The following is a 24,516-nucleotide window of genomic DNA, read 5'->3' on the forward strand; positions in this document are numbered from 1 at the left end:
CCCTGCCACAACTCCTGTGCGGTGTGGGGCCTGTCCCCCAAACATATGAGTTTCAGAATGGCCTGCTGACGTTTACTCCGGGCTGTGCTGAAGTTGGTGGTGAAGGTGTGTGGCTGACTGGATGAGCAGGTGGTAGAAGAGGAGGAGGAAGCCGAGTAGGAGGAGGAGGAGACAGGAGGCAAAGAATGTTGCCCTGCGATCCTTGGCGGGGTCTGTGTTCTGTATAGATGGAGGGGTCTGTGTTCTGTATAGATGGGGGTCTGTGTTCTGTATAGATGGAGGGGTCTGTGTTCTGTATAGATGGGGGTCTGTGTTCTGTATAGATGGAGGGGTCTGTGTTCTGTATGATTGGAGGGGTCTGTGTTCTGTATAGATGGGGGTCTGTGTTCTGTATAGATGGGGGTCTTTGTTCTGTATAGATGGAGGGGTCTGTGTTCTGTATAGATGGAGGGGTCTGTGTTCTGTACAGATGGGGGTCTGTATAGATGGAGGTCTGTGTTCTGTATAGATGGAGAGGTCTGTGTTCTGTATAGATGGAGGTCTGTGTTCTGTATAGATGGGGGTCTTTGTTCTGTATAGATGGAGTGTCTGTGTTCTGTATAGATGGAGGGGTCTGTGTTCTGTACAGATGGGGGTCTGTATAGATGAAGGTCTGTGTTCTGTATAGATGGAGGGGTCTGTGTTCTGTATAGATGGAGGGGTCTGTGTTCTGTATAGATGGAGGGGTCTGTGTTCTGTATAGATGGAGGGGTCTGTGTTCTGTATAGATGGAGGGGTCTGTGTTCTGTATAGATGGAGGGGTCTGTGTTCTGTATAGATGGAGGGGTCTGTGTTCTGTATAGATGGGGGGGTCTGTGTTCTGTATAGATGGAGGGGTCTGTGTTCTGTATAGATGGAGGGGTCTGTGTTCTGTATAGATGGGGGTCTGTGTTCTGTATAGATGGGGTCTGTGTTCTGTATAGATGGAGGGGTCTGTGTTCTGTATAGATGGAGGGGTCTGTGTTCTGTATAGATGAAGGTCTGTGTTCTGTATAGATGGGGGTCTTTGTTCTGTATAGATGGAGGGGTCTGTGTTCTGTATAGATGGAGGGGTCTGTGTTCTGTATAGATGGAGGGGTCTGTGTTCTGTATAGATGGAGGGGTCTGTGTTCTGTATAGATGGAGGGGTCTGTGTTCTGTATAGATGGAGGGGTCTGTGTTCTGTATAGATGGAGGGGTCTGTGTTCTGTATAGATGGAGGTCTGTGTTCTGTATAGATGGAGGGGTCTGTGTTCTGTATAGATGGAGGGGTCTGTGTTCTGTATAGATGGGGGTCTGTGTTCTGTATAGATGGGGGTCTGTGTTCTGTATAGATGGGGGTCTGTGTTCTGTATAGATGGAGGGGTCTGTGTTCTGTATAGATGGAGGGGTCTGTGTTCTGTATAGATGGGGGTCTGTGTTCTGTATAGATGGGGTCTGTGTTCTGTATAGATGGAGGGGTCTGTGTTCTGTATAGATGGAGGGGTCTGTGTTCTGTATAGATGGAGGGGTCTGTGTTCTGTATAGATGGAGGGGTCTGTGTTCTGTATAGATGGGGGTCTGTGTTCTGTATAGATGGAGGGGTCTGTGTTCTGTATAGATGGAGGTCTGTCTTCTGTATAGATGGAGGGGTCTGTGTTCTGTATAGATGGAGGGGTCTGTGTTCTGTATATATGGGGGTCTGTGTTCTGTATAGATGGGGGTCTGTGTTCTGTATAGATGGGGTCCGTGTTCTGAATAGATGGAGGGGTCTGTGTTCTGTACAGATGGGGGTCTGTATAGATGGAGGGGTCTGTGTTCTGTATAGATGGAGGGGTCTGTGTTCTGTATAGATGGAGGGGTCTGTGTTCTGTATAGATGGAGGGGTCTGTGTTCTGTATAAATGGGGGTCTGTGTTCTGTATAGATGGGGGTCTGTGTTCTGTATAGATGGAGGGGTCTGTATAGATGGGGGTCTGTGTTCTGTATAGATGGGGGTCTGTGTTCTGTATAGATGGAGGGGTCTGTGTTCTGTATAGATGGGGGTCTGTGTTCTGTATAGATAGAGGGGTCTGTGTTCTGTATAGATGGAGGGGTCTGTGTTCTGTATAGATGGAGGTCTGTGTTCTGTATAGATGGAGGGGTCTGTGTTCTGTATAGATGGAGGGGTCTGTGTTCTGTATAGATGGGGGTCTGTGTTCTGTATAGATGGAGGGGTCTGTGTTCTGTATAGATGGAGGGGGTCTGTGTTCTGTATAGATGGAGGGGTCTGTGTTCTGTATAGATGGAGGGGTCTGTGTTCTGTATAGATGGAGGGGTCTGTGTTCTGTATAGATGGAGGGGTCTGTGTTCTGTATAGATGGGGGTCTGTGTTCTGTATAGATGGGGGTCTGTGTTCTGTATAGATGGGGGTCTGTGTTCTGTATAGATGGAGGGGTCTGTGTTCTGTATAGACAGTGGTCTGTGTTCTGTATAGATGGAGGGGTCTGTGTTCTGTATAGATGGAGGGGTCTGTGTTCTGTATAGATGGAGGGGTCTGTGTTCTGTATAGATGGAGGGGTCTGTGTTCTGTATAGATGGAGGGGTCTGTATAGATGGGGGTCTGTGTTCTGTATAGATGGAGGGGTCTGTATAGATGGGGGTCTGTGTTCTGTATAGATGGGGGTCTGTGTTCTGTATAGATGGAGGGGTCTGTGTTCTGTATAGATGGGGGTCTGTGTTCTGTATAGATGGGGGTCTGTGTTCTGTATAGATGGAGGGGTCTGTGTTCTGTATAGATGGGGGTCTGTGTTCTGTATAGATGGAGGGGTCTGTGTTCTGTATAGATGGAGGGGTCTGTGTTCTGTATAGATGGGGGTCTGTGTTCTGTATAGATGGAGGGGTCTGTGTTCTGTATAGATGGAGGGGTCTGTGTTCTGTATAGATGGAGGGGTCTGTGTTCTGTATAGATGGGGGTCTGTGTTCTGTATAGATGGGGGTCTGTGTTCTGTATAGATGGGGGTCTGTGTTCTGTATAGATGGAGGGGTCTGTGTTCTGTATAGATAGAGGGGTCTGTGTTCTGTATAGTTGGAGGTCTGTGTTCTGTATAGATGGAGGGGTCTGTGTTCTGTATAGATGGGGGTCTGTGTTCTGTATAGATGGGGGTCTGTGTTCTGTATAGATGGAGGGGTCTGTATAGATGTGGATACATATATATTTCATACAGCTTTATGTATTAGATATTAATGAGCTTCTGGTTTCCCCGCCCCTTGACTCTGACAGACAGTTTTTTCTAACTCCATAAGCAGCAGAGGGCGGAGGAAATCAGGAGCTTATGAATATTCAGAACTTATCATGTGTTCAATACAAGATATAGACAAAATCTCTTGTAAACTGGGACAGGTGACCCAGCATTTCTCTGAGTGGATCTGCCATTAGCTTCTGTTGCTCTTAGTTTGGACACCATAAAACTGCTGACAGATCCAGCTTCAGTTATTTTTGTACATTTTCTGTGCAGACCTTTTTCTTGCTACTTTCCACTATGACATCCATTCTTTATACCTCCTTCCTCTCCGGCTACCAGAACCTCTGCTATCTCTTCCTATTACAGCGTGTGGTCTCTTCCACTCCCATCATCTCTCTGAGTTTCGCTACTCACTCAGCGACACTACTCCAAAAAGTAACAGACTGGGCACGTCACTCTACAGAGTGACACTGCTCTCCTCCAATCAGCGCGCAGCACCCCCTGAGCTGAGTGGGCGGGCATTACGGCGACCAATGAGCTCGGGAGATGGGCGGAGATTCCACGGGCAACAACACAGTGTGACAGCGGCGGCTGAGCAGAGCGGCGGTGACCGGGGCCGCGGTGACAGGGGGAGTCCTGCCGAGCACCGGGGGACGAGGACCGGCCTTCTCCCGGATCACAGGTGACTGTTGTCTCTCAGACAGAATATTACACCTTTTCATGCAAATGTCTCTTGCTTTGCAGGGGAAGTGTCGCAGATGGGACAGTAGACAGGAACTGTATTGTGGTGTAAAAAGTTATTGCTTAACCTGCAGTCAGCTAATGGCATGCATGTGTCACAATGCACTGGGGGCACTTATAGAGACTTACCTCCTTCATAGACAGGTTTTTCTACCTTGCAGAATTTTTTTTAAGGGGGTTTCTGGTTTCCTGCCCCAATCTAAAAACCAGCCGGTTATATTGAAATTGGTTTTAGGGAAGTATCACCAAGTTTTATTTACCGTAATATAATTTTTTTTTTACATGTTAGGCAAAAGGTTTTTGCATTTTTTTTCTGCAGTGGCCCATAATAGTAGTTTCCTGGTGTTTTTTTGCCCCTCTGAGTTTTTGTTTTTTGCAGATATCAGCACTGCAGGCTCAGGGTGTGACTTTTTTCAGGGGGTTTCCCATAGACTTCTTTATAGAAAAAAAAAAAGTTTAAATAAAAAATACAAGTAAAATGTTATGTGGCTAAAAACACTGCCCCTAAAATATCGTTGTAAAAAATAATAAATAAAAAAAATTCTACAAGTCAGGAAGAAAATGTAGTGTGGCAGCAGCCTTCTGGGGTCTTTTGGCAGCAGCCCCCCCCCCCCCCCCCCTCCTTTAGCCGGCTCCTTCCCTCCCCTGCCACCGCTGCAGCACTCGGGTCCCCCGCTGTAAACATCATCTAGTTTGACGACCCTACTGCAGCCAACGACTGGCTGCAGCAGTAGCCTGGGGGCAGTTCACTGCTGCAAAGGCCTTAGGGTACTTACACAAGAAAATCTGCATGAAATGTGCCCAAAGCTGCACAAAAATCAACACTATCATCTTTTTGAAAAGGGTTAAATCCGCACACAAAAAAATAAAAATACACAACACAATTGACGTTCTGCAGGTTTCAAAATCCTGTAAGGGATTGCACTGTCAAGCAGGGCGGCGATGACAGATTCCTTCTCAGACAACAGGATTAGAGTCCAACCGATGCTTTATTTTATGGCACTTCGGCAATTACAGGTGAACCCAGGTATAACTCACTGGGTAAGATGAGGTTCCAGCATCACCAAAACATAAACCAAACAAAATAAACTCCTGCCCGTCTGGGCTCTAGCTAATACAAATTTGTTTCTCGCTCACCTATTGAGCCCAGGTCACACTCGGAGAATCAGGCTTCCCAGACTTCTTCCAGGCATAACTCCTTCTCTGACTGACAGCCTGGGAGGTGCTTTTATTTCCCCCTAACAATCCCAGCTGGCTACACCTCGGGGGTCCCTCAGGTTAGGGGAAAACCTGCCCTAGAATAGGGTGGACTGGGGAGGTCCCACTACCAAACCTACCTTCCCAGTCCAAATAAAATCCAGCACTTGAACTTTAAATAAAAACTGTCTCAGCAACCTACACTTTGCTTAACCCATTCCTGACTACCATACGGCTATATATGTGCTTTTTGCACACGCCCCGTGCAGCTAGCACGTGTATAGACGTCATGGCTACTCTTTAATTCAAGCGCTGCAAAACGCTTGGATTAAAGCTTCTGTCCCTGCACTGCTGCTGTCACGGACAGCATACAGTGCAGTAATGCCGGCAAGGGACCAATTAGAGTGGTCCCTTGCCGGAGATCGACCCGATTGGTTAGTCTGTGCAGACTAACCAATCGGATCGCCGCAGTGTAAAAGTGCCTATTTCAGGCTCTGATCTGCATTTTGCATTCAGGTAGTGTGTGCTCCATGCCCCCCAATCTGTGCCCCTTGCATCATCTGTCCATCGATTACCCCCCCCCAACCCCCGTTCACCCCACCACCTATTCGCCTGCCATGCGCTCTGTCCCGGCATCAGTCCCCGCCTGCCCTTGATGCGGCTCCCCCATGTATCCAGCACCCAACTGATGCGGTCCCCCCCATATCTGCCCCGGATGCGGTCCCCTGCTGTATTTGATGGCGGCAGTTCCGTTCCTGAGCCGCCGCCGTCAGCAGCAAGTGTCAGCTGTATGCTGACACTCTGCTGTAACCCATTAGATGCAGCAGCATCCATTGGGTTAATAGAGGGAGGGGGTTCCCTCTCTCAACCATTGGGGCTGCCGCGCTGCGATGTCAGCGGCCGATGGTTGCCATGGCAACCAGACGCCTTGCAAAGGCGTCCTGTGTTGCCATCTACCTGATAGTACTATACTTTGCTATGCAAGAGCATTGCAAAGTATAGTACAGCCATCAGCCCCACTGGATCTTCAAGATCCAAGTGAGACTTGATAAAAAAAAAAAAGTGAAAATAATAAGAAAAAAAAAAAAAAAAAAAAAAAAAAGTTAATTAAAAATAAAATAAATTGCCTATAAAAAAAAAAGACATATTATGTATCACCGCGTCCGTAATAACCAGCTCTATAAATATATTACATGATCCACCCCTGTCCGATAAACACCATAAAAAAATAAAGTAAAAACTGTAAAAAAAATTGCCATTTTTGTCACCTTACATCACAAAAAGTGCAACACCAAGCGATCCAAAAGTCCTATGTCGAACAAAATGGTACCAATAAAACAGTCACCTCATCCCGCAAAAAATGAGACCCTACATAAGAAAATCACTCAAAAAATAAAAAAAACTATAGCTCTCAGAACATGGAGACACTAAAACATCATTTTTTTTATTTCAAATATGCTATTATTGTGTTAAAGTGAAATAAATAAAAATAAAGTATACATATTAGGTATCGCCACGTCCGTAACAACCTACTCTATAAAAATATCACATGACCTAACCCCTCAGGTGAACACCGTAAAAACATTTTTTTTAAAAGTGTAAAAAAAAAAGCAATTTTTGTCACCTTACATCACAAAAAGTGCAACACCAAGCGATCAAAAAGGCGTCTGTCGAACAAAATGGTACCAATAAAACCGTTCTCATCCTGCAAGAAATGAGACCCTACATAAGAAAATCGCTCAAAAAACCCCCAAAAACTATAGCTCTCAGAACATGGAGACACTAAAACATCATTTTTTTTATTTCAAATATGCTATAATTGTGTTAAAGTGAAATAAAAAAAAATAAAGTATACATATTAGGTATCGCCATGTCCATAACAACCTGCTCTATAAAAATATCACATGACCTAACCCCTCAGGTGAATGCTGTAAAGATAAATAAAAACTGTTCCAAAACAACCAATTTTTTGGTCACCTTGCCCCATAAAGTGTAATAATGAATGATCAAAAACTCCTATGTACCCAAAAATGGTACCAATAAAAACGTCATCTCTTTCTGCAAAAAACGAGCCCCTGCACAAAACGATCGGCAGAAAAATAAAAAGAATAAGGCATTCAGAAAATAAAGACAATAAAACATAATTTTTTTTCCAAAAATGCTTTATTATGTAAAACTGAAACAAACATCATAGAAAGTAGACATATTTGATACCATTGCGTCCGTAACAACCTGCTCTATAAAAATAGCACATGATCTACCCTGTCAGATGAATCTTGTAAAAAAATAAAAACGGTGCCAAAACAGCAATTTTTTTGGTTACCTTGCCCCACAAAAAACGTAATATAGCGCAATTAAAAATCATATGTACCCCAAAGTAGTACCAATAAAACTGGCAGCTTATTCCCTAGTTTCCAAAATGGGGTCACTTTTTCTGAGTTTCTACTGTAAGGGTGCATCAGGGGGGCTTCAAATGGGACATGGCATCTAAAAACCAGTTCAGCAAAATCTGCCTTCCAAAAACCGTATGGCATTCCTTTTCTTCTGCGCCCTGGCGTGTGCCCTTACATCAGTTTACGACCACATGTGAGGTGTTTATGTAAACCGCAGAATCAGGGTATTAAATATTGAGTTTTGTTTGGCTGTTAACCCTCGATGTTTTAAAGAAAAAAATTGATTAAAATGGAAAATCTGCCAAAGAATTGAAATTTAGAAATTTCATCTCCATTTTCCTTTAGGCTCAATTCACACCTGAGCGTTTTACAGCGCGTTCCTACGCGCTGTAAAACGCTCAACAAGGAGAAACCAATGCTTCCCTATGGGAATGGTTCTCACCTGGGCGTTTTACAGCGCGTACGATCGCGCTGTAAAACGCCCGACGCTCACACAAGTTCTGTAGCGTTTTTTTGGGCGCTTGTCGCGCGTTCCCGTACTATAGACTTTCGGGAACGCGCGACACTGTGTGCACGCTTGTCTCTGTATGCGCGCTTGTAAACGTCCGTACAATCGCGCATACAGAGCGCTCGTTTCAGAACGCTCAGGTGTGAATTGAGCCTTAGGCTGGGTTCACACTTGAGCGTTTTACAGCGCGTTCAAACGCGCTGTAAAACGCTCAACACATGAAAACCAATGCTTCCCTATGGCCCTGGTTCTCACTTGAGCGTTTTACAGCGCGTTTGAACGCGCTGAAAAACGCCCTACGCTCAAACAAGTTCTTGAGCTTCTTTGGGGCGTTTTGACGCGCGTTTGTGGCCATAGAACACTGCAGTCAATCACACAAACGCGCGTCAAACGCGCGTTTACTATTGCAAAAAACGCGCATAAAAACGCGCGACAAAAACGCGCGTTAAACGCGCATATCAAATACGCTCAGGTCTGAACCCAGCCTTAATTCTTGTGGAGCACCTAAAGGGTTAACAAAGTTAGTAAAATCAGTTTTGAGTAACTTGAGGGGTGTAGTTTCTACAATGGGGTCATTTATGGGGGGTTTCCACTATGTAAGCCCCACAAAGTGACATCAGAACTGAACTGGTCCTTAAAAAGTGGGTTTTGGAAATTTTCTTACATTTTTTTATAATTGCTTCTAAACTTCGCCTTCTAACGTCCTAAAAAAAGAAAATGACAATTACAAAATGATGCCAACATAAAGTAGACATATGGGGAATGTTAAGTAATAAATATTTTATGAGGTATCACTTTCTGTTTTGAAAAGCAGAGAAATAGAAATTGAGAAAATTCCGAATTTTTTCAAAATTTTGGGTAAATTTGGGATTTTTTCCTAAATAAAAGTGAAATATATTGACTCAAATTTATGACTGTCATTAACCACCTCAGCCCCCAGTGCTTAAACACCCTGAAAGACCAGGCCACTTTTTACACTTCTGACCTACACTACTTTCACCGTTTATTGCTCGGTCATGCAACTTACCACCCAAATGAATTTTACCTCCTTTTCTTCTCACTAATAGAGCTTTCATTTGGTGGTATTTCATTGCTGCTGACATTTTTACTTTTTTTGTTATTAATCGAAATTTAACGATTTTTTTGCAAAAAAATGACATTTTTCACTTTCAGTAGTAAAATTTTGCAAAAAAAACGACATCCATATAGAAATTTTGCTCTAAATTTATAGTTCTACATGTCTTTGATAAAAAAAAAATGTTTGGGTAAAAAAAAAATGGTTTGGGTAAAAGTTATAGCGTTTACAAACTATGGTACAAAAATGTGAATTTCCGCTTTTTGAAGCAGCTCTGACTTTCTGAGCACCTGTCATGTTTCCTGAGGTTCTACAATGCCCAGACAGTACAAACACCCCACAAATGACCCCATTTCTGAAAGTACACACCCTAAGGTATTCGCTGATGGGCATAGTGAGTTCATAGAACTTTTTATTTTTTGTCACAAGTTAGCGGAAAATTATGATTTTTTTTTTTTTTTTCTTACAAAGTCTCATATTCCACTAACTTGTGACAAAAAATAAAAAGTTTTATGAACTCACTATGCCCATCAGCGAATACCTTGGGGTCTCTTCTTTCCAAAATGGGGTCACTTGTGGGGTAGTTATACTGCCCTGGCATTCTAGGGGCCCAAATGTGTGGTAAGGAGTTTGAAATCAAATTCTGTAAAAAATGACCTGTGAAATCCGAAAGGTGCTCTTTGGAATATGGGCCCCTTTGCCCACCTAGGCTGCAAAAAAGTGTCACACATCTGGTATCTCCGTACTCAGGAGAAGGTGGGGAATGTGTTTTGGGGTGTCATTTTATATATACCCATGCTGGGTGAGAGAAATATCTTGGCAAAAGACAACTTTTCCCATTTTTTTATACAAAGTTGTCATTTGACCAAGATATTTATCTCACCCAGCATGGGTATATGTAAAAAGACACCCCAAAACACATTCCTCAACTTCTCCTGAGTACGGGGATACCAGATGTGTGACACTTTTTTGCAGCCTAGGTGGGCAAAGGGGCCCATATTCCAAAGAGCACCTTTCGGATTTCACTCCTCATTTTTTCCTGAATTTGATTTCAAACTCCTTACCACACATTTGGGCCCCTAGAATACCAGGGCAGTATAACTACCCCACAAGTGACCCCATTTTGGAAAGAAGACACCCCAAGGTATTCCGTGAGGGGCATGGCGAGTTCCTAGAATTTTTTATTTTTTGTCACAAGTTAGTGGAAAATGATGATTTTTTTTTAAATTTTTTTTTTCATACAAAGTCTCATATTCCACAAACTTGTGACAAAAAATAAAAACTTCCATGAACTCACTATGCCCATCAGCGAATACCTTGGGGTCTCTTCTTTCCAAAATGGGGTCACTTGTGGGGTAGTTATACTGCCCTGGCATTCTAGGGGCCCAAATGTGTGGTAAGTAGGTAAATGACCTGTGAAATCCGAAAGGTGCTCTTTGGAATGTGGGCCCCTTTGCCCACCTAGGCTGCAAAAAAGTGTCACACATCTGGTATCTCTGTATTCAGGAGAAGTTGAGGAATGTGTTTTGGGGTGTCTTTTTACATATACCCATGCTGGGTGAGATAAATATCTTGGTCAAATGCCAACTTTGTATAAAAAAATGGGAAAAGTTGTCTTTTGCCAAGATATTTCTCTCACCCAGCATGGGTATATGTAAAATGACACCCCAAAACACATTCCCCAACTTCTCCCGATTACGGAGATACCAGATGTGTGACACTTTTTTGCAGCCTAGGTGGGCAAAGGGGCCCATATTCAAAAGAGCACCTTTCGGATTTCACAGGTCATTTTTTACAGAATTTGATTTCAAACTCCTTACCACACATTTGGGCCCCTAGAATGCCAGGGCAGTATAACTACCCCACAAGTGACCCCATTTTGGAAAGAAGAGACCCCAAGGTATTCGCTGATGGGCATAGTGAGTTCATGGAACTTTTTATTTTTTGTCACAAGTTAGTGGAATATGAGACTTTGTATGAAAAAAAAAATAAAAAAAAAAATAAGCATTTTCCACTAACTTGTGACAAAAAATAAAAAATTCTAGGAACTCGCCATGCCCCTCACGGAATACCTTGGGGTGTCTTCTTTCCAAAATGGGGTCACTTGTGGGGTAGTTATACTGCCCTGGCATTTTCCAGGGGCCCTAATGTGTGGTAAGTAGGTAAATGACCTGTGAAATCCTAAAGGTGCTCTTTGGAATATGGGCCCCTTTGCCCACCTAGGCTGCAAAAAAGTGTCACACATGTGGTATCGCCGTATTCAGGAGAAGTTGGGGAATGTGTTTTGGGGTGTCATTTTACATATACCCATGCTGGGTGAGAGAAATATCTTGGCAAAAGACAACTTTTCCCATTTTTTTATACAAAGTTGGCATTTGACCAAGATATTTCTCTCACCCAGCATGGGTATATGTAAAATGACACCCCAAAACACATTCCCCAACTTCTCCTGAGTACGGCGATACCAGATGTGTGACACTTTTTTGCAGCCTAGATGCGCAAAGGTGCCCAAATTCCTTTTAGGAGGGCATTTTTAGACATTTGGATACCAGACTTCTTCTCACGCTTTGGGGCCCCTAGAATGCCAGAGCAGTATAAATACCCCACATGTGACCCCATTTTGGAAAGAAGACACCCCAAGGTATTCAATGAGGGGCATGGCGAGTTCATAGAATTTTTTTTTTTTTGGCACAAGTTAGCGGAAATTGATATTTTTAATTTTTTTCTCACAAAGTCTCCCGTTCCGCTAACTTGGGACAAAAAATTCAATCTTTCATGGACTCAATATGCCCCTCACGGAATACCTGGGGGTGTCTTCTTTCCGAAATGGGGTCACATGTGGGGTATTTATACTGCCCTGGCATTCTAGGGGCCCTAAAGCGTGAGAAGAAGTCTGGAATATAAATGTCTAAAAAATTTTACGCATTTGGATTCCGTGAGGGGTATGGTGAGTTCATGTGAGATTTTATTTTTTGACACAAGTTAGTGGAATATGAGACTTTGTAAGAAAAAAAAAAAAAAATTCTGCTAACTTGGGCCAAAAAAATATCTGAATGGAGCCTTACAGGGGGGTGATCAATGACAGGGGGGTGATCAATGACAGGGGGGTGATCAATGACAGGGGGGTGATCAATGACAGGGGGGTTGATCAATGACAGGGGGGTGATCAATGACAGGGGGGTGATCAGGGAGTCTATATGGGGTGATAACCACAGTCATTGATCACGCCCCTGTAAGGCTTCATTCAGACGTCCGGATGCGTTTTGCGGATCCGATCCATCTATCAGTGCATCCGTAAAAATCATGCGGACATCTGAATGGAGCTTTACAGGGGGGTAATCAATGACAGGGGGGTGATCAGGGAGTCTATATGGGGTGATCACCACAGTCATTGATCATGCCCCTGTAAGGCTTCATTCAGACGTCCGGATGCGTTTTGCGGATCGGATCCATCTATCAGTGCATCCGTAAAAATCATGCGGACATCTGAATGGAGCTTTACAGGGGGGTGATCAATGACAGGGGGGTGATCAGGGAGTCTATATGGGGTGATCACCACAGTCATTGATCATGCCCCTATAAGGCTTCATTCAGACGTCCGGATGCGTTTTGCGGATCGGATCCATCTATCAGTGCATCCGTAAAAATCATGCGGACATCTGAATGGAGCTTTACAGGGGGGTGATCAGGGAGTCTATATGGGGTGATCACCACAGTCATTGATCATGCCCCTGTAAGGCTTCATTCAGACGTCCGGATGCGTTTTGAGGATCGGATCCATCTATCAGTGCATCCGTAAAAATCATGCGGACATCTGAATGGAGCTTTACAGGGGGGTGATCAGGGAGTCTATATGGGGTGATCACCACAGTCATTGATCATGCCCCTGTAAGGCTTCATTCAGACGTCCGGATGCGTTTTGCGGATCGGATCCATCTATCAGTGCATCCGTAAAAATCATGCGGACATCTGAATGGAGCTTTACAGGGGGGTGATCAGGGAGTCTATATGGGGTGATCACCACAGTCATTGATCATGCCCCTGTAAGGCTTCATTCAGACGTCCGGATGCGTTTTGAGGATCGGATCCATCTATCAGTGCATCCGTAAAAATCATGCGGACGTCTGAATGGAGCTTTACAGGGGGTTGATCAATGACAGGGGTGTAATCAATGACAGGGGGGGTGATCAGGGAGTCTATATGGGGTGATAACCACAGTCATTGATCACGCCCCTGTAAGGCTTCATTCAGACGTCCGGATGCGTTTTGCGGATCTGATCCATCTATCAGTGGATCCGTAAAAATCATGCGGACATCTGAATGGAGCTTTACAGGGGGGTAATCAATGACAGGGGGGTGATCAATGACAGGGGGGTGATCAGGGAGTCTATATGGGGTGATCAGGGGTGATCAGGGGCTAATAAGGGGTTAATAAGTGACGGGGGGGGGGGTGTAGTGTAGTGTAGTGGTGCTTGGTGGGACTTTACTGAGCTACCTGTGTCCTCTGGTGGTCGATCCAAACAAATGGGACCACCAGAGGACCAGGTAGCAGGTATATTAGACGCTGTTATCAAAACAGCGTCTAATATACCTGTTAGGGGTTAAAAAAAACACATCTCCAGCCTGCCAGCGAACGATCGCCGCTGGCAGGCTGGAGATCAACTCTCTTACCTTCCGTTCCTGTGAGCGCGCGCGCCTGTGTGCGCGCGTTCACAGGAAATCTCGCCCATCGCGAGATGACGCATATATGCGTGACTCTGCGCAGGGCTGCCACCTCCGGAACGCGATCCTGCGTTAGGCGGTCCGGAGGTGGTTAAGTACAGTGTGTCACGAGAAAACAGTCTCAGAATGGCTTGGATAAATAAAAGCGTTCCAAAGCTATTACCACATAAAGTGACATCTGTCAGATTTGTAAATTTTGACCTGGACACTGGGGCATCAATGACCCTTGGTCATGAAAGGGTTAAACCACTTTAGCTTTTCTGGATTTTACTTACCTCACCCAGTTGAGGAACCTGAGTGAGATATACCCCCCTTCCAAGACTTTTCCATACACTTTACCACAATCCACACAGTGCATCTCATACACTTTGTACTGTCATACGCTGCAGTTTTTCTGCACAAAATCCATATGTAATCCGCAACGTGTGAAGGCACCCTTAGGCTGGGTTCACACGGGCGTTGCGGGAAAATGTGCGGGTGCGTTGCGGGAACACCCGCGATTTTTCCGTGCGAGTGCAAAACATTGTAATGCGTTTTGCACTCGTGTGAGAAAAATCGCGCATGTTTGGTACCCAAACCCGAACTTCTTCACAGAAGTTCGGGCTTGGGATCGGTGTTCTGTAGATTGTATTATTTCCCCTTATAACATGGTTATAAGGGAAAATAATAGCATTCTGAATACAGAATGCATAGTAAAATAGCGCTGGGGGGGTTAAAAAAAAAATAAAAAAATTTAACTCTCCTTAGTCCACTTGATAGCGCAGCCCGGCATCTCCTTCTGTATTCTTTCTTCAGGACCTGGGTAAAGGACCTGTGGTGACGTCACTCCGGTCATCACATGATCCATCACATGATCTTTTACCATGGTGATAAATCATGTGATGGACCATGTGACGACCGGAGTGACGTCACCACAGGTCCTTTACCCAGGTCCTGAAGAAAGATTACAGAAGGAGATGCCGGGCCGCGATCAAGTGGACTAAGGCCTCTTTCACACTTGCGTTGTCCGGATCCGGCGTGTACTCCACTTGCCGGAATTACACGCCGGATCCGGAAAAACGCAAGTGTACTGAAAGCATTTGAAGACGGAACCGTCTTCCAAATGCGTTCAGTGTTACTATGGCACCCAGGACGCTATTAAAGTCCTGGTTGCCATAGTAGGAGCGGGGAGCGGGGGAGCGGTATACTTACAGTCCGTGCGGCTCCCCGGGCGCTCCAGAATGACGTCAGAGCGCCCCATGCGCATGGATGACGTGTCCAATGCGATCACATGATCCATGCGCTTGGGGCGCCCTGACGTCACTCTGAAGCGCCCGGGGAGCCGCACGGACGGTAAGTACACTGCTCCCCCGCTCCCCACTACACTTACCATGGCTGCCAGGACTTTAGCGTCCCGGCAGCCATGGTAACCACTCTGAAAAAGCTAAATGTCGGCTCCGGCAATGCGCCGAAACGACGTTTAGCTTAAGGCCGGATCCGGATCAATGCCTTTCAATGGGCATTAATTCCGGATCCGGCCTTGCGGCAAGTGTTCCGGATTTTTGGCCGGAGCAAAAAGCGCAGCATGCTGCGGTATTTTCTCCGGCCAAAAAAACTTCCGTTCCGGAACTGAAGACATCCTGATGCATCCTGAACGGATTTCTCTCCATTCAGAATGCATTAGGATAATCCTGATCAGTATTCTTCCGGCATAGAGCCCCGACGACGGAACTCTATGCCGGAAGACAAGAACGCAGGTGTGAAAGAGCCCTAAGGTGAGTTAAATTTTTTATTTTATTTTTTTAACCCCTCCAGCCCTATTGTACTATGCATTCTGTATTCAGAATGCTATTATTTTCCCTTATAACCATGTTATAAGGGGAAATAATAATGATCGGGTCTCCATCCCGATCGTCTCCTAGCAACCGTGCGTGAAAATCGCACCGCATCCGCACTTGCTTGCTGATGCTTGCGATTTTCATGCAGCTTCATTCACTTCTATGGGGCCTGTGTTGCGTGAAAAAGAATATAGAGCATGCTGCGATTTTCACGCAACGCACAAGTGATGCGTGAAAATCACCGCTCATGTGCACAGCCCCATAGAAATGAATGGGTCGGTATTCAGTGCGGGTGCAATGCGTTCACCTCACGCATCGCATCCGCGCGGAATACTCGCCCGTGTGAAAGGGGCCTTAGGCCAGACACAGACGAGCGAGTTCAGTGTGTGTCACTGCCAGGTCCCATTCTGACCTCAAAAAAGGTTAGGAATTACGGCTTTTACCTTTTCTATTGTCGTTGTGCAAAAGTGAAATAGCCTCCCCCTCCCCCCCCTTCAGCTACAATTAGAGGGATGGGAGCACGTTGTGTTTTCAGATATGTCAGAAAGCTACATGTCAGCAGATTGTCACAGATGTCTTGTGTGGTAGCAGGAGAACTCTAAGGCCAGGCACAGACGAGTGAGTGTTGGGGGAGGGTATTTCACTTTGCACAACGACAACAGAAAAGGTAAAAGCCGTAATCTCCAACCTTTTTTCCATTGAAAAACAAAAATAAAGGGGGTCATTTATTATGTCCGTCTGGCGTAAAAATAGTCGTAGAGGGCATTTTTTATATTGCTGCACGGGCGTATTTACGCTGAGTATTGTAGATGGGTGGAATGGGAGCGTTTCGGGGGCCATGCCAGTACTGGAGCTCCAGCCCCTGGAAACAAGTGAAAAAGGGAACGAGAGACCACGCGGGCCAGGGTCTGGCGTAGTTTTTCAGACAGGTGCGCGGACTGTCATATATGCGCCAAATTTATACATAGGGGGGACAGCTAAGACCGGTGTAAAAAGCCATCTTTGTAAATGGCCCCCACAATGTTTTTAGAAACCCTGTATGATGTTCCCACAAAAGTCAAATGTCTTTATGTTACTGTCTTCCAGAAGGTCCATTCTTGGGACTGGAGGTTCAGCCGTAGGAGGTGTTTTTTCTTGAAGCTCTCTTTGGTGCACACTGGACTGTCCCAGCGAACCGTCACTCTCAGGCCTCATGCACACGACCGTATATGTTTTCACAGGCCGCAATTTTTGAATCTATAAAACATGGACACCGGCCATGTGCATCCTACATTTTGTAGAAATGGCTATTCTTGTCCACAAAACGGACATGTTCCATTTTTTTTTTTTTTTGTGGGGCTGCGGAGCGGACATACGAATGCGGACAGTACACAGTGTGGATCAGATGCGGACCGAAACTACGGTCGTGTGCATGAGGCCTTAGACCGCGTTCCCATCACAGTTTTATTTTTCATTCTTCTAAGGCCTAGTTCACACGAACGTATGGCTTTTTCAGTGTTTTGTGGTCCGTTTTTCACAGATCCGTTGGTCCATTTTTTGTTTCCGTTGTGTTTCCGTTTCTGTTCCGTTTTTCCGTATGGCATATACAGTATACAGTAATTACATAGAAAAAGTTGGGCTAGGCATAACATTTTCAATAGATGGTTCAGCAAAAACGGAACAGATACGTAAGACATACGGATGCATTTCCGTATGTGTTCCGTTTTTTTTGCGGACCCATTGACTTTAATGGAGCCACGGAACGTGATTTGTGGCCAAATATAGGACATGTTCTATCTTTCATCGGAACGGAAATACGGAAACGGAATGCATACACATTCCGTTTTTTTTGCGGAACCATTGAAATGAATGGTTCCGTATACGGACCGTATACAGAACACAAAAAAACGTCCCGTACACTCGCAAAAAAAAAACGTTCGTGTGAACTAGGCCTAATCCATCAGAAGAACAGAAAAATAAACAAATAAAAAAAGACCCATTAGGCTACCTTCACACTAGCGTTTTTCTTTTCCGGCATAGAGTTCCGTTCTAGGGGCTCTGTACCGGAAAAGAAAAACGCTAGTGTGAAAGTACCCTCATCTCTGTCTACCACCCTACCCGTGCTCTCCGTTCAGCCAATGACTTACGACTGACTTCCACAAAAATCCGAACCTCTCTCTCCCGGCTCCAAGATTTCTCCCGAGCTGCACCGGTTCTCTGGAATGCTCTACCCCAAGAAATCCGGCTTAATCACAACATGCACAGTTTTAAGTATTTGCTAAAAACACATCTTTTCAGGGTGGCCTATCACCTCCCTTTATCTAACCTCCCCATTGCCCATCTATCATTCCCTGAAGCTGAGCCTCCACTGCTCCCAGAAGCACTTCGTATATCGGCTGCTGACCGCCTCATGTGGCTTTATATCTGCTCCCCCTATTCTCCCAAGATGGCTGGACTATCGTACATAACAAGCACTTCTACCTTTTGTGTCACCCCTATCCACTCATAGATTGTAAGCTCTTGCGAGCAGAGCCCTCATTCCTCTTGTTGTAGTAATCAACTTGTCTGTTGCCATGTTATTTATGACTGTTTGTACATGTAAGGCGCTGCGGAATATGTTGGCGCCATATAAATAAAGATTCTTATTATTCTTATTATCAGTTTTATCCCCATGCATTCTGAATAGAGAGCAATCCGTTCAGGATGTCTTCAGTCTTTTTGACTTTTCAGGACGGAGATAATACCGCAGCATGCTGCGGTTTTATCTCCGGCCAAAAAAACGGAGCACTTGCCTAAATGCCGGATCCGGCATGTGCAGACCTTTAAAAATGTGAAAAAAAATAGAAATAGATCAGTTTGTCCGTATGACAAACGGACAGACGGATCCGTTCTTGCAATGCATTTGTGAGACGGATCCGCATCCGTCTACAAATGCTGTCCATTTGCACGCATATCGTCTATATCGCCCACCCATAATGTCCTGTTCTTATTACGTATAAGGATAGGACTGTTCTATTATGGGCCTGGCAAAATGGTGAATGCGCACCGCCGGTATCCATGCTTTGCAGATCTGCAATTTGCGGACCGCAAAAACGGTTACGGCTATGTGCATGATCCCTAAATATTTTGTGTGCCATAAGCCACCGGTCTGAGATCCTGAGTGCTACACTGCTACCTGCCATTAAGATGTATGGGAGGCAGAAAAGACGCTGGTTTTCAGCAGAATTCTGCGCAAAAATCCGCTGTGTGAATGACCCCCAATTCAGTACCAGCAAAGTGTATGAGATTAGACAAATCTCATGTACACTTTGGGTTTTTTCTTAGGTGCGGATTTTGAAATCTGCAGCATGTGGATATGTGTTTTTAATGAGGAAACTTCTTTATAAAGCCTCACGCACACGTCCGTGAAACACGGTCCGTGAGATACCGGCCTGGATTTCTTCTGAGTGCAGGAGCGCACGGCGTCATTGGTTGCTATGACGCCGTGCGCTTCTTTCTTCCGCCGCAGTACAATAATACACTAGTATAGATCATACCAGTGTATTACTGTACTGCGGCGGCAGAAGGAGGCGCACGGCGTCATAGCAACTCAGAAGAAATCCAGGCCGGTATCACGGACGTGTGCATGAGGCTTAAGGGTTGTATGAGATTTTGGTGACCTCTCCTTTGCATAGGTCATCAATATCAGATTGACCCCCTGAGCCCTCATCGATCAGCTGTTTGAAGAGGACGCAGCACTCACTGGAGCCATCTTAGCCCATGTGACGTCATGTTAATTGATCACATGCCCTAGAGACTACGCTCGGTGAATGCGGCTGAGCTGCAATACCAAGCACAGCCACTATCCAGTGGATGGCGCTGTGCTTGGTAAGCTGTGAGGTGGCTGCAGCCCTCACTGGAATGCCGCAGCCTCCTAAGACAGCTGATCGACGGGGGTCCTGGGGATCAACAATATCAGAATCTTAAAAAACCCCTTTATGATCCTTTTACACAAGCTGATTGGCGACTGAACATTCCCAATCAATGCCCCATGTAAACATTTTGCCGATCGGCCAAAAAAAAACTGCAATTGCTTGTCAGCTGATCTCATACAGATCATCATGTCGGGGGAGAGTCTGGAGCCCCCCCATACACATTAGACTGGCAGCCCGAACCTGCTTGGTGGGTTTGACCGGAAATACCCCAATGTGTATGGGGGCATTTAGAAATGCTGAGACGCACTGGTCTAGAGTTCACCTCTGAATCAGAGCAATTAGTGGCGGTGGAAGAACTGGTTTATCATGACAGGTAAGGAGGCATTCTGTCATAAGAAAGCGCATCTATTCCAGGTTATTAACAGGGTTTTACAAGATTAAAAAAACAAAAAACATATCTGCTTTCTTCCAAACACACCGCCACCCCAATCCTCAGGCAGTGTGTGGTATTGCAGCTCAGCCCTATTCACTTCTACGGTACCAGACACAACCCACCGACAGGTGTGCTGCTGTTTCCAGGATTTTTTTCTGCTTGCCCCGATATGTTAACTACAGGAGGGATAGGGTAGTGCAATCTGTCATCTTAGCGCACGCTTTAGGGCGAGTTCTCATCTGCGTTGGAGGCTCAGTTTGGAGCTTCGATCGCAGATTCCAATAAAAAGACTGAATGAAAAAGTCCTGCATGCAGGACCTTTTTGATCTGGTGAAAACAGGATTCTGAATGGAAACTGATGGCCTCCATTATAGTCAGTGGAGTCCAGGTCAGTTATGTTCCCTATCCGTCACTTCAGTGAATTCCATGATTTCCTCAATGAAAAATATAGCGGAGATGTGAACCCAGATCCATTTTGTGTCTTGTCTACACAGGTCGTCACACCTGTGAGTCGTGTGACGTAACAGCGGACCCGAGCTCTTAGGCCTCATGCACACGACCGTTGTTTTATTCCGTGTCCGTTGTTCCGTTATTCGTGATTTTCTGCGGACCCATTGACTTTCAATGGGTCTGTTGAAAACTCGGCTAATGCACCGTTTGTCATCCGCGTCCGTGATCCGTGGTTCCAGTCCATCAAAAAAATATAACCTGTCCTATTTTTTTCACGGGAAAACGGTTCGCGGACCCATTTAATTCAATGGGACCGTGAAAAAACGCGGAGGCACACAAGATTGTCAGTAGTTTGCAATGAAGGTCCAGATGGGTGTTACCCATTGGGGGAGTGTCCCTAACACTAGCAGCACTGATGGGATAATGTCAGGCTGTACAGGGAACACGCCCCTAACTAGTGGACCTATATTGCATACCACTGCCAATTTGTTCACAAATATCTAGTAGGAATAATGGAGGAATTGCACATATAGCGCCATAAGAAAACATGCTCCAAAATTGTTATCACATGCGGAATACAAGTAGTTATGAAAACAGACACATCAGGAGAATAAGGTTTACCCGAGCACACTACGCGTTACCTAGTAAAGGATATTACAGAGTTCGGAGTTCCCCTATTGTCTTCTGGCGCTAAAAGGAAGTTGGCAGAAAGAAAATGCCTTGTCTGCTGTATTGAATTTCTAGAGACGCAGGTGTGAGACTCCTAGCATAATGCGATCCTTGGAAACAGGCCGCGTTCTGCAGATGGGAATGTGAACATTGGGGGTCATCTATAAAGACCGGTCTTTTTCTCTGATTTTGCGCTGGATTATGAGGAGGCGCGCGACTTGTCATAAATTAGGCGCACCTCCAGCAGTCCACGCACCTGGCAGAAAAACTAGACCAGCCCCTAGCTTTAATAGAAGGGGTGTTTCGGGACATGGCGATACCTTTGATCTTGAACATGCGATTTTCAGGTTGCGGCCTATGGGAGTTTCATTATACTCCTGTGGAGAGCTTCATGGGAACATCACTGTGGTAAGCCTCTGACCCATTAGCAGGCTGCAGGCTCCCAAAGGGTACGAACGGCTCCCCTGATCTCCACGCGGTGGAACACTTCGGACGGGCCACGGGAGCACAGCTCTGCGAGGAAAAGCCTCTCAGATTCTATGGTCAATTGACCACGTCATCTGAGGGATTAAATGTGTGTGATTGGCGTTTTCGCCGATCACAGACCTTACCTCTGGGTGTCTGCCGTTTAAAAAATGTTTAAATGTCGTTGGAGGTCCGGAAGGGGTTAAAGGGGTTTTTGTGAGGTTGTTGGGCTTAATGCCTAAAAATAGGAAACTTCTCTATAACTATCCCATGCTGTCCTTGAGTTGTTTTTCTCCATTTTTTAATTAAAGGGGAGCCCTGCATAGGGGCTGTAAACAGTAGGATATTTGTAGACTATTTGCAACGTTGACTTCCTATTACTGTGTATGGCGACCATCTCCAACTGTTTCAATTATGATGTAACCTTGTTAAAGTTCATCTGTCAGCAGGTTTGTACCTATGACACTGGCTGACCTGTTACATGTGCACTTGGCAGCTGAAGACATCTGTGTTGGTCCCATGTTCATATGTGTCCACATTGCCGAGAAAAATTATGTTTTCTTATATGCAAATGAGCCTCTAGGAGCAGCGGGGGCGTTTCCATTACACCTAGAGGCTCTGCCCTCCCTGCAACTGCACTTTGATTTACAGGACCAGGCAGTGTAAAAGTGATCACCCCTGCCTGGCCCTGTCAATCAGAGTGGAGAGGATGCAGCAGTTGCAGAGAGAGCAGAGACTCTAGGTGTAATGACAACGCCCTCGTTGCTCCCAGAGGCTCATTTGCATATAAGAAAACATCATTTTTCTCAGCAATGCGGGCACATATGAACATGGGACCAACACAGATGCCTTCAGCTGCCAAGTGCACATGGAACAGGTCAGCCGGTGTCATAGGTGCAAAACTGCTGACAGATGCTCATTAATGTTAATATATGTAGCACAGGAATGAATCTGTCACCACTGACGGTTAGAGAAGTCCTGCCGGCTATAATGGATAACACACAAATGCTTCTTCTTGCAGCGGTGACATAGTAGACATGTGATTGTTCCTCTGTGGATTGGAAACCCTGAGTCGGAGCTGAAGATGGGCCTCCTGTACTTGGTGGAGCCAATAATGGCCATCTACTGCTTTGCCAATTTCGTCAGCTTCCCTGTGATGCAGCAGTTCGTGTATCACAGACTCTGGGAGATGGAGTTTAATTCCAGCGTCGTCTTCAATGACAGCTTATCAAATTGCGTAACAAACCAAAGTGACCCCAACTATATCCATCAGAAGGTAAGGACGGAGCTCCACGCTTCCATTTCAGCGGTAATATCCCCGATGTATAGTCTAGAAGGAGGATTGGTCGGGAAATCGTTCTGTATTTGTGGATGTGGTTTTTTTAAAGCGGACCCGTCGCCTCTCCTGACGTACCTGTTTTAGTATATAATTGTATAATTGTAAGAATGAGAGGGTTTTGCAGTACAATGTTTGTCACACGTCGGCCATTACATTTATAGAGGACTTGAAGGGAAGGTCCACTTTAAAACTGCTATCTTTAGTACAACTATAGTTCCTTTCACCCCTTAATGCAAATAAGGTACAGGTACGTCATTTGTGTTAAAGGGGTTGTGTCCCTTCAGCAAGTGGCATTTATCATGTAGAGAAAGTTAATACAAGGCACTTACTAATGTATTGTGATTGTCCATATTGCCTCCTTTGCTGGCTTGATTCATTTTTCCATCACATTATACACAGCTCGTTTCCATGGTTATGACCACCCTGCAATCCAGGTGCGGTGGTCATGCTTGCACAATATAGGAAAAAGCAATAACCTATGTGAGCTTTTATGATCCTGGTCACCAAAGAGGCCGGCACTTTTTTCTATATTGTGCAAGCACGGCCACCGCTGCTGGATTGCAGGGCTGTCATAACCATGGAAACGAGCTGTGTATAGAAAAATGAATCCAGCCAGCAAAGGAAGCAATATGGAGAATCACAATACATTAGTAAGTGCCTTGTATTCACTTTCTCTACATGATGAATGCCACTTGCTGAAGTGAGACAACCCCTTTAAGGATATATATGGAGCTCACTTCTTACACGGCGGGTGCTGACTGTACAATACAGCAGATACCCAGCCACAATGATCGGGATCAGAGACAGCACTGATCCTAGTTATTTAGCCCCTCAGATGCTGTGGTCAGTAGCCACCGTAGCATCTGAGCATTTAGACAAAAGGGAGAGGCTCCTTCTGCCCTTCGATTGGAGCCCCCAGATCAAAATTGTGGGACTCCAGTCGGTTCCTATGACAGACTGGGGCTTTGTGAAGAATCCCAAGCCTGTCATAGTGAGTCCGAGGCATGATCTGACAGGCAGCGTATAAAAATCCCATATACTGCAATAGTATAGTATTGCGGTCTATGGTACAAGCAATCAGAACATTGCATGTAAGAGTCCCTCAGGGGGGCTAAAAATGATAGTGAATTTTTTTTTTAAATAAAAAAGCGACATCAAAATATAAGAAATTCAAATCTCCTCCTTTTCCCAGTTTTACATATAAAAAAAGTAAATAAAAAATTAACATAATCAGCATTTGAGCAGAGGTTTAAATAAATAAAAAACAAGTTTTACTGAATCTTTTTCCATAGACTATATCTCAATCTGCTCAGCTCCTCCTGCTCTATACCTGCTGCCTGCAGATTACACTGCATTTTGTGGTGACAGGTTCCCTTTAAAATGGTGCCGATAAGGAATACAATTTGTCCTGCAAAAATAAGCCCTCCTACAGCTATGTGAGTAGAAAGTTGTGAGAGCAGGGAAGAAAAAACTAAAATTTTCTCTGTCCTTAAGGGGTTGAAGGGAATGTAAAAACTCTTTTATTTTTTTACTGATTAAAACCAGATAAGGACACATTCTATTTTGGAATCTGTTTTTATTTCCTGTTTTTGGG

General features: G+C 45.1%; 1 protein-coding gene across 1 annotated transcript in view; it reads left to right on the plus strand.

Moving 5' to 3' along the window:
- The first annotated feature begins 3,782 nt into the window (after positions 1-3,782).
- SLC46A3 (solute carrier family 46 member 3) overlaps positions 3,783-24,516 on the plus strand; it is a 50,153-nt gene continuing 29,419 nt past the window's right edge. The window contains exons 1-2 of the mRNA XM_040426168.1: positions 3,783-3,902; positions 22,605-22,859. Of these exons, the coding sequence (XP_040282102.1) occupies positions 22,668-22,859 (192 nt within the window). The 5' untranslated portion in view covers positions 3,783-3,902; positions 22,605-22,667. The remainder of the gene's footprint in view (positions 3,903-22,604; positions 22,860-24,516) is intronic.

Source organism: Bufo bufo, chromosome 3 (genome assembly GCF_905171765.1).
Source record: "Bufo bufo chromosome 3, aBufBuf1.1, whole genome shotgun sequence".
Classification (NCBI taxonomy): Eukaryota; Metazoa; Chordata; class Amphibia; order Anura; family Bufonidae; genus Bufo; species Bufo bufo.